Source organism: Dermacentor andersoni, chromosome 2, assembly GCF_023375885.2.
Source record: "Dermacentor andersoni chromosome 2, qqDerAnde1_hic_scaffold, whole genome shotgun sequence".
In the NCBI taxonomy this organism is placed as follows: Eukaryota; Metazoa; Arthropoda; class Arachnida; order Ixodida; family Ixodidae; genus Dermacentor; species Dermacentor andersoni.
This window is the reverse complement of record NC_092815.1, coordinates 64,899,536-64,910,145: the sequence shown is the minus strand read 5'-3', so window position 1 is coordinate 64,910,145 and position 10,610 is coordinate 64,899,536. Positions and strand designations below refer to the sequence as shown.

The window sequence follows — 10,610 nt, the reverse complement described above, 5'->3', positions numbered from 1 at the left end:
GCAACCTCATCTAATAAAAGAGCGAAAGAAAAGAAAACAGGATATTCGGGGAGGTTAAATGAAAGAAACGTACTGGCTGCGTAAGCCCACTGCCCAAGCAGTGAGGAGAGGAGCAAGCATGACGCAGGCCTGAAGACAAAGCTGCACGCACCTGACAAAACACCACAGCTAGCCTGTATTATCCAGACTGGCAGGAAAATAATGTGTCGCAACGTGTCGCACCGGATCCCGCGCATCATCCATCGACTCCGCGCAGCCACAGCACGTCCACGCTGGCCAGGCGTGTGCCGCCTCTGGAGAAAGACAGCGCGTTTGAAAGGACTGGACGTTGTTCGGGGAACAACGCGATCGCACGCCTCACGCCTCTCCTTGTGCCAGCAGAGCGGAACGCGGTCAGAACGCCAGCCCATTCGTTTCTCTGCATTTCTTTTTTTGTTCCTTCCCCGTTTCTTCGTGGTCATTCTTCGTCGCGATGCAGCGATGGCGACAGGCGACTCGAGATGACCTTGCAGGGCACTCGTAAGAAAAGCAAGAAGAAGAAGAAGTAGCAGAAGAAGAAGAACGGGGCTTCTTAGCTGTCGGAATGAAAGTAAGAAGGCCAGCCTTTCGAGGACGCAACACCGAAATCCCGTAACTGAAAGACCCTTTCGCTGTTTACAAACATAGAGCCTGGACGGCTTCTGGTTTTGCTCACTGTCGTAGCGCGCTAAATGTAGCAAGCAAGAAAAGTATTGGCGGCGATATCGACTAGCAAGAGTCCGTTAAAATCTAAGCCCGCAGATTTTTAACATCTTTCCTCTGTACATAACGACAGCTTTACAAATCACAAGTTACAAGTGTGGTGTGTTTTACCTAAATCACACATGTATGTATGTATAGGTATTATTATTATTATTATTATTATTATTATTATTATTATTATTATTATTATTATTGACGGACACAGACAACGAATGTACCTTTTGACTGTGGAGAGATTTATATATCTTTTTTTTTTATGAAGTAGTGACGTGCGCAAGTACTGCCGCTTGGCAGACGGGAATTCCACAATATATAGAACTTCACTGTGAACTACGTAATTATGAAAAGTAGATGAAAGTCGATGTAATGTTAGGTTCATCGCACTGAGTAATTGTCATATAATTTGTTTCGGTATAGTTTCGATAACACGAGAGTTACAGACATTTTTTGTAACCATACTCGCTTCGTAGACAGCCATCATTCAGAGCAAAGGAGAATTCTGTAACGTTCACAGCTTCACTGTGAACTAACTATTTATGTCAAGCAAATGAAACTCGGCGTAATGATAGAGTCGCCTCAGCGACCAATTTCAGTGTAGTTTTTTCGAGGATACCTACATTACATTGAGAGCTAAAGAGCATTCGCGAGAATCTGGAGACAAAAAGTTTTTGTGTGTTGACGCGACGCGTAGACGAACAGACATCGACCACTGCCGATGGGTAGCTATGTACAGCTTCGCTGAAAAATATTATGTATTAGTGTTGAGGCGGGGGGGGGGGGGAGGGGGGGGTAATGCGCATGTATGTCTTGTACGTCTAAACTAAAGAATAGACTTTCCGCACAGTGAAACAACTTAAAGACACGCTTTGAGTCCCTGCGCAATAGACTGATAAGGGCCGTGACCGGAAGTTTCTTGGTACCGCACCCTCACTGCTGTTATCGCGTGAGGGAAACCATTAGGACTGGAAGCGAATTGTGTGACATGATCATCGGGTTCGTCAGGTGCGTACGTGTTGGCGGTTCAGGCTCCTGTCCCATTGGTATGGCATGAATAAGTTTATTTAGGTCCTCAGGGATCAGTCTGGGACTGATGCGGGCTGCTCCCACGTTGGGACAGACAGGCCGAGCCCCTCTGCCGTCACACGGGCCCTCTGGACAGCCCTGAGTTGGTCCACCAGCACTTCACTGTGCAGCATGCGCTGCCACCACTGTTTACCTTGAGAACCATCACCGGCCAACGCCAAGCAGCGCCGAAGCATGTGTTCTAAATCGAGCAAACCCCCATACTTACTACAATACGCTGAAACCCCGCAGTCCAGATTAATTTTATTCATGATGAGCGGGTTAGGGTACGTTCGTGTCTGCAGAAACCTCAATGTAACCGCCTGTGGCCTATTTAATCTCATTGGTATGGTATGATGAACTTTATTAATGTCCTGAAGATCAACCTTTAGGTTGACGCAGGCGGCTCCCACGTCGGGACAGTAAAGCGGGGGCTACATGGGGCGTTTTTCTTCTGCGATTGTCGCGCGCCAAAAAAAAAAAAAAAAAACGCGCTGGCGGGACGCCGGCCAGGCTACATGAGGCGTACGAGCGGCGAACGCCGCCGCAGTGTGGCCAGACAAGGCAAAAATGTTTTGGCTACCACTAAACGAATGAACAATGCTTATATGTTGTTTGCTTGTGTTATAATTAATAAATTATGCAATAAATACCCCACTAATATGTCTATGCACATTACCAGGTATGCTTTCGCCGACGTAGCCATGGTGCTGACCAGCGCACGCGCGCGAAGTGTTCAAGGGACGGCAAGGAACGGTGAGACGGCTAGCCGCTCCCGCCGAAAACAGACGGAAGTGACTCCGACAGGCACTTCCGGTAGCGTCAGACGCGTGCGCGCCGCGTCGATATCTAGCCGGTCCTGATCGGCGGCGGCGGGCGTTTTTCTCGACGCCGGACGTCAAATCGGCGCCGTGAGGCGAAAATCACCTCAAAAACGCTCCATGTATTCCGGGCTTAAGGTTTAACTTTACCGCCGTATCGTGGGCCTTCTGGACGGCCTGTACTTGATCGAAAAGAACTCCACTGTGTAGGACATGCCGCCACCAGTCTCTCTCCTTGTCACAGTCTGTGAAAGACACAGGACACATGTGCTTATTTTATTACAAGTGAAATACTGTCTTGGCTAGGGCGCCACGAGGGATGCGGGTTACACATCGGGCTTCGCAACGATTTAATGCTTCTCGTAGCCTTTTATGCCTTATTGTCAGGAACAATGCTTTTGAGGCCGCCACCCTTGGCCAAAATAAAATAGCGTTCAGTGTCCCGTTTGTGGCTTACATTATCGTTATCACCGAGCCCTTGCGTCACATACTGTGACATGCAGGTGACCTCCAGATGAAACCGCAAACTGAGCATTCCTTCTCGTTCTTTTTCATCTCTTAATGCCCTTATGTATAGTGCAAAGTATTAAAGCAGGCGCGCGTCTGATTAGCCTCCCAGCCTTTTCTCTCTCTCTCTCTCTCTCTGTATTGACATGGGGGTCAGTGATGAGTTAACAAATTCAAAATACACGGAGTCCCCTGTTTTCCCACTTGCAGGCTACCATGTACACATGATCAGTGGTCATATGCATCAAGGGGTTTAAATTTTATTTCTCTTTTCTTTAAATATCATTGATGACGAAATAATTATCGTTATGAACAATTATTGCAGGGAGCGTTCCGTTGAATCACATGGCGAAGCGGGAACAAATTCGCTTTTCCATCTTTCCTTTAAACTTGCTCCGAACGGGCGACATAATCGACAGTATAGCTACCACGCGCTTTCGTCTCGTCAACGTACGCGGAAATTACGGCATAAATATTGCCTTAGGTATGCAATTGTACGCTTTGCAACCGTAAACGCCTCACTCCTAATTCCCGCGAGAACATAAGACTGCGCTTTTCAATACCGATTCAGGGCTCTAGCAATATTTCGCTAACATTTCCTAAATCATGCAGCCCGAGCCGAGAGCAAACGCCTGATTCACTTGACACCAAAAAAACGAGGTCAGCGTCCCACGAGAAAAAAAAAAAACGCTGCCGGAATCCTGGAAGGGGGAAAAAAAGAACGTGTTCCTAGGTATTGCGTGTAGCATAAATCAAGATCAAATGCCACGCCCTACGAACACAGTTCTTAGGGTGCTCGGGAAGTGAATGAACCAAGCAAAAGCACTCATGTCGCTTTCTACTCTTATTTCTTTTTTCCTTTGTTGCCGCGAACGCAACAGGAGAACAGAAATGAGCCGGAGGAATACTCGACTGCTGGAATAAACGGCTTGAAACCCGAGCGAACTTAGAATGACGTCTTTGTCTCCGAATGTTTCACTGGTGTTGAGTTTCGCTATATTTCTAGGCCGCCACAAGGCAAGGAGTCATCGTCACGACAGGAGCCAAGAACGTTAAGCCCTGAAACAAAAAGAGAACGAAAGGAAAAACGACGCAAAAAGTTGTGCATTCGTGAATTGAAAATAGAACAAGTCATTTGAATCTAAAGGAGAAAGGTCGCTATCTGTCATGTTTTTTCTCTCTTTTTTTACTGAAAGGTCTCCTTCTCCAATTCTCTCGGCAATAAGGTATTCCTGTCGACCATAGCATGTCATTTTTATCTTGCATCGTAAGTCAGTGTCGTGGCATTTGACTCCGAAAGCGAAATTCTTCGTCCTTATGTGAAACACTAAACTTGAAGACCACTCGCATTTGCAAACGAGTTAGAGATTCAGGCACGAACCGGGGCCATATCACGAGGCTTCTACACATTTATCTTCTGTGAGTGTACGATGAACTCACGCAGGAAGGTACTTGGCCAAGCTGCATTTGTGAAAGCGAACAAGCGTAACAATATTAAATATTGAAATATTTTACGTGTAATAAATGCAGCCCCCTCCTTTATGCTCATCCCATTCATGTTAGACCATATGCTGCAGAAGCAGCATAGTGCGAAGCATGATGATGATGATGATGATCAGCAACAATTTCGAGGATCACAGTACTTTGTTGCTTTTTCAATAATTAAGACACGTGCCTGTGCAATAACTTAACCCAAAACTTCCTCTCAGTTCAGTTTCATTCGGTTTATTTCGCTGCTTTCGGTGGTACATGCTGAAGAATCAATGCTGTTTTAAGGTTCAAGGTGCACTACCTACGAAGCGCGTCCAAAGTAGTTTCAATTATCGCAGGTGGATCATCAACGGTAACCGTCCCTGACACCCGCAGTAGTCAATCATGCACATGAATGAAATTTTAGACTAAACTTTCGCATTACTAAGCGAATTGCACATATGGCTGGTGAAGTGCTAGCCGCGCCTAGAGCTAGCTACTGCCGCGAGAATGTATATAGTTTCTTGTACTACAAGGCTAGCACGCACTGTATTCGATTCGAGTGGCTTACTGTATTAAGCGCGGGCCGCATACGCATACAGAAAAGGAAATATTGTTTTCAATAAAGGCTACGTATATTAACAACAAAAATACCACGTCGTACGCTCCGAAGTGTTCCTAAAGCAAGTCCCAGAGATTCGATTTTTTCTTGAAGGGAATCTTGTGCCCAATAACTTTTGCGAAGATGGCCCGTGTCAGTGGGTACGGGCCCTCCCCGCAAGCTCCCGCGAAGTCGTCCCAAAATGGGTCCCAGATTCCAAAACACTTGGCAGGGCCTGTGACATACCCCAATGCCGTCAGCAGCTCGTGCAGGGAGCTCCGGTTCTGGTACACCACCCACTGATTGCCGCGCGTCGAGACCACGCCGTAGTTCACACGGCGCGTGTTCTCCCACGTTTGAGAGCAGACCTCGTCGTAGGCGAGGGCACCCGGAACCTCGGTACTCTGTCCGGGTTCCCCAGGGCCCACGGTCGGAGCATTGATCTCAGTCTGGGCTGCCCGTTCCAACGTAAACGAAACGGCGTTCACCGGAAACATGTAGCACAGCTGAAAGCGACCGTCGTTCGTCTTGTCATCACCCGCGCTGCTGTATCGAAGTGTGCTCATGAAGACGCCGGCATACATGCGCACCGTCCCGTCCCTGAAAGGGACGAAGGTAGAGTCGTAAGAGGGTCCCTGGGTATCGATGGGGTCGATTAAGATGGTGTAGTCATCGAGTGACTTCGACAACTCGGACACGTTGAAGCGGTCGCGCAGCATCTCGTCCAGCGGCACCACGATGCCCACGGTCAGGTCCATGCCGTGAAGCGCCTGCCGCAGGTAGCGCATCGTATCCACGAGCTTCGCCTTCTGCTCCATGAAAGGGTACTTCCAGTAAAGGACCATGCCGTCGTACTGTGCACGGCGCATCCACGTCACCGCGTTCTGGGCAAACTGCTGCCGCATTCCAACGCTCGCGACAATCTTGGCGAAGGCCGTGCGGTCCTTGTCGTCACTGCCAACGCCGATGTAGACGCGCAGGTAGGGGTTCTTCATTTTCATCGCGGTGAAGGACGCGATGAATCCCTCAGTAATATCTATGTCAACGTGGCGCGAAATCACCTCCAGCTCGGCCGAGATGCCGGCGCAGCAGTAGACGACGTGCGTGCAGAGGTGGTACGGGAAATTCCAGGGCTTGTAGTGAATGCCATTGCGCGTTCTACCGGAGCTCGTGGCGTGGAACATGCAGATAGACTTGCTTTCACCCTGGTAGTCGCGAGGAAGGAGCAGCGGGTAATCGCGAAGGAGTTGCGGCGGAGGCGCCACCGACGGCTTGCGTCCTCCGACGACCGATCTATCGTCGTCAGCCTGAGTGCTCCTGCCGACGTTCGAGTAGGCGTGGGGACGACGCGAGACGGAACCGTGCGGCCTCGAGCCAAAGCCAGGGTTCACCTTCCAAGGAAGAGTGGGCTGGGTTGGCATGGAGCTTTCTTTGCGCTCGGCCGAATTATGCTGCCGATGCTGCGGCCAGTCAACTCTCTCGTAGTCTTGAAATCTAGACAGGAAGGGGTCATGATAGGAGTTGACGTGCATGAGGTATATCTGGACCACTATGGCCGCGACGAACATCACGGCGAGAAAGAAGACGACGCAGAAGAGAGTGCCGGAGCCAGGCAGGTCTACTGGCGCAGCGCTCACAAGGATGGGGACGGGCCCGTTGGGAGCCGGCTCTGGTGGTCCGCCGTCCATAACAGCCAGATCTGTTGAAGCACACGGGCAAGTTGGGGCACACGGTGCCCCAACTTCTTGTGCACACGGGTCGCTGCACGTCTCCGAGCTGCAGGTCTCGATAGGAGGGGTGGACATGCACTGCGGTGCTGGTTGGCGGCAGCAGGGAAACTCGTTGCGTGCGCCATCATTGCAATGCGGCTCGCAGTACTCGTAGGCGCTGCCATCGTGGTGAAACTGAACCCTTGCCGGAGGAATGAGATTCTGTTGCCTCACCTTACCGTGGGCTCTGGTAGGGGGGCTCGGCTGCCGCCTGCTGCACTGTGATCGGCTGTGCATCGCGTTCTTCTGAGATAAGAGACCAGTAAGCGGCGAACGCGGCACGTTCAGCGCCACCATGGGCACGCCTCACGAGGTGGCCATCTTCTTCCTTCCTCTAAGATGTCAGTGTGGCACCTGCTCGTTGCTCCTAGTTGTTCGTGTTGACCGTCAGACGAGGCACGTATACATAATGGAAGATAGTTCATGATCAGGTGACATAGTGCAAACGCAGTAGTCCATGGACAAAAATAGATAGCATGCCTTTACGCCTGGACGCGCTTTATGAATATTATCAAAGTCTGGCTTCTGCCAACAGTCATGAACGCAAAACTAAAAAAAAACTAAATATTGTCTTGCCCTTTATTCCTGGCGTTCCTACGACTGCAATAACTTTTCTCAATTCTGAGCCGTCAAACTTAGCATTGGAAGAATATGAAGTATCAAACCCTTTGCGCTTATTCCTGCCCAAGAGAAACCAGTAGTAGTTTCTGTGTTGAATATTTTTTCTTCGGTAGCGTACACCCACTCTGACACAGTAACTTAAATATTTGTATTCAGCTTCACTTTCTTCGTGGTTGGATAGAAGATAAATAGTGCCGAAATTTGCTGCGTCTGTGGCACGTGCTTTCTGGATGCAGAGCAACAATGTTTGCTTCACTGCGCGCTCCGCAGTGGTACATAAGCACCCCGCCTGGAGTGCGAGAACACACACGCTTCGCCTAATGAAGAAAGCTGTAATTAGTCCCAAATCTACGCAGTGACAGTTTATCTCTGACTCGGGAAACGAATGGAGCTCTGTTACGAAAGCAATTACTTAGCCTTGCCTGCAAAGCAAGGAAACAAAAGCGACACGTAAATATTTACGACAGTAACGTGGGCACAAAAACGACTAAAAAAAACACGCCTGACAAATGAATGCGTCATTTCGGCGTTTCTTCAGAGAAGAGGGACGATGGGTTTTTGCACATGCGGGCATTCTATGCGTGTCTCTGCTATTATACCTCTGGCTGTCTAGCAAGACAGAGCGCTCTGAAGATTTGTGACTTGGGCGTCTGCCGACGGTGCGTGAGGAATACAGCTGTACTCAGAAAAAAAAACATACAGAAGAAACGAAGGCTAAAAAACTTTGCCTCATTAGGTTGTTTTCGTTTCTCTTGTTTTCTTAGCTATAAAGGACACTCCGCTCAACCTACTCTTCCTGCTCCTTATATTGAATAAACAAGTTTGTTGACAAGGCTTCTGGCATAACCAGAAAAGACGGCAACAATGTGCAAGCTTGCAGCAAACTCTTAATGATACTGATCCAGTGCACACGTCTAAATTGTTTGCATTGTTGTTCGCAGAAAGCGGCAGCTTCTTCACAACTTTCAGCGTCTGCTACTTCAAAGCGGAAATATGTTTCTCGTAATCATCTTGCACCAGTCAAGAAATGTCTGTGTCACGTTTTTTGTATCCGACAGGCTAAATGAAAAGTCATTTACTGGCCCTGTCTCGTCTAAATGAGAAAAAATACAGTTGTAGACCTTCGTATGGACCACTCTTCCGAGTTGCTCACACACCGCTGGTTTGTATGTTCCATTAGTGGATTGCTGACAACGCATAGACAATCAATGTTTTGTGGTTGCTGCTGTCTGTTAAGTCCAATTCGCTTTAATTACCATAGAAAGATAGAACTGAAAGAAAAACAGGATCACGCTTCGATAGACGCGTCTGCTGCACTGACTTGCAGCACCGCAATGAATTACGCGATGCATACTGCTGTCTCAGTTCCACTAAACTAAGCTCAATTTTTCTGACTCTTCATTCACTCCACGAGCTGTAATCAACAGCGAGTTGTAATCAACATCAGGATAACTAAAGTTACTATTATCGCAGCGGCGACCAGGCTTTCCACACCAGCGAAGACCACAGTTCGTCACAGAGCTCTACGTCGAGCTGTGTAGGAACAACATCAGCAGTAGCAGTGGCAGGAGCAGCCAGCACAGTATAGTAGGGTGTCCCCCCCCCCTAGGCCCACCGACGGACCGGCACAATGATCCGCTAATTCCTCCCTCCATTATGGTCGACGCTGTGACCGCCCACGACTACGGAGCGGGGCGCGAGCGAGCGACATGGCTTGGCACTCAAGTCCCGTCTGTGGCGTTGAGATATCACCTGTCTCAGAGCCCGAAGCGAGCTCTACCAGGCTTGCAGAAAGACAAAAAAAAACATGCCACTCAAAGCGCAACTTCTCCAGAGAGACTCGCAGCAGCTCTTGACGTCTCTCCTCTGAGGATGCCACGAGTAGCGTTAACCTACTTCTTAGCATCCGGGTAACTGCAAATGAGCAAAAAAGAAAGCTAATCGCACGTTAGTGCTTAGTTTTTCTGACAGCTGTATTCTTATTTTGGATGTCTTTCTAAGGAAAAGCGAGTATCGGGTGGAAACGTTGGGCAGGCAGGTAGGGAACTGAAATTTTCAAGGCTTCGATTTTACTCAGCCATGAATTAAAAGAAAGAAATTCCGGCAGTACTCATCTCACAATAATTGTCAACGTTAATGCGATTATCATTGAAATAGTGTAGGGACATAATGTACTGCCACCTGCGAAACCCGTCGCGTATACGTATGAGACGTGTACTGCTGTTGGGCTCCTCTGTCGCGCTTCCCGCTGCATGCGCTTCGCCATCTGGCGGCACTTGTTCTATTACGCCTAGCTCTGGATAAATTCTAAAGGATTAGTTTTTTTTTTTTTGTCATTGAAGGAGTGGCACGCACCTATTGGCACATCCCTAGCATCCGAAGTTGGCGTCAAGGAGGTTTATTAAAGAGCCGAGTGACCTAAGTTGGCGTGAAAGATGTTCTTTGAAGAGCGGCACTTATCCAGTGTCACATACTCAGAGACCCAAGTTGGTCGCATGATTGGCTTCGAACACAGTTGCCTCGGCACAGCTTCTCGATGCTCCACCTATTAGACCATTGACTACGCAGTGACCCAAGTGGCGGGAATACTGTTAGAAACAGAGATACACAGAAACACTACGGACAATGCGTGAAGCATCCGAATAATGCTAATCGCATTAAACGTTCCGGCGCTTGTGCTAAATATTCTTGAATCTGTAATTTAGTCATTTCCCGTTCACCTATAGCTGGCATGAACAGTGCATGCACGACCACCTATACAATTTAAAAGATCTGCTTCTGTGGCCTATCAGCACAGGCTCGCCAGATAACTCCGTGTACATTGTTACGTCACGGATATCATCCATTGTCAGCTTACTACCCGTACATTTATTACATGCATTCATGTAAGCGTTGGGCTCCACGAATCGATGCGAGCCTTTCCTTTTCATAACTTCTTCCCTGCAACCCTATATCAGCTATAGAACTTCCCTGCATCAGCTATAGAACTGCTCATACAATGAAGATTGCTTAGGAATC

The 10,610-nt window shown here is 48.5% G+C and overlaps 1 protein-coding gene across 1 annotated transcript; it reads right to left on the bottom strand.

Moving 5' to 3' along the window:
- Window positions 1-4,840: 4,840 nt before the first annotated feature.
- LOC126542165 (chitotriosidase-1-like) lies at window positions 4,841-7,268 on the bottom strand. The gene has a single exon (XM_050189108.3). The coding sequence runs from the start codon at window positions 7,266-7,268 to the stop codon at window positions 5,280-5,282; it is 1,989 nt and encodes a 662-aa protein (XP_050045065.3). The 3' UTR covers window positions 4,841-5,279.
- Window positions 7,269-10,610: the final 3,342 nt, after the last annotated feature.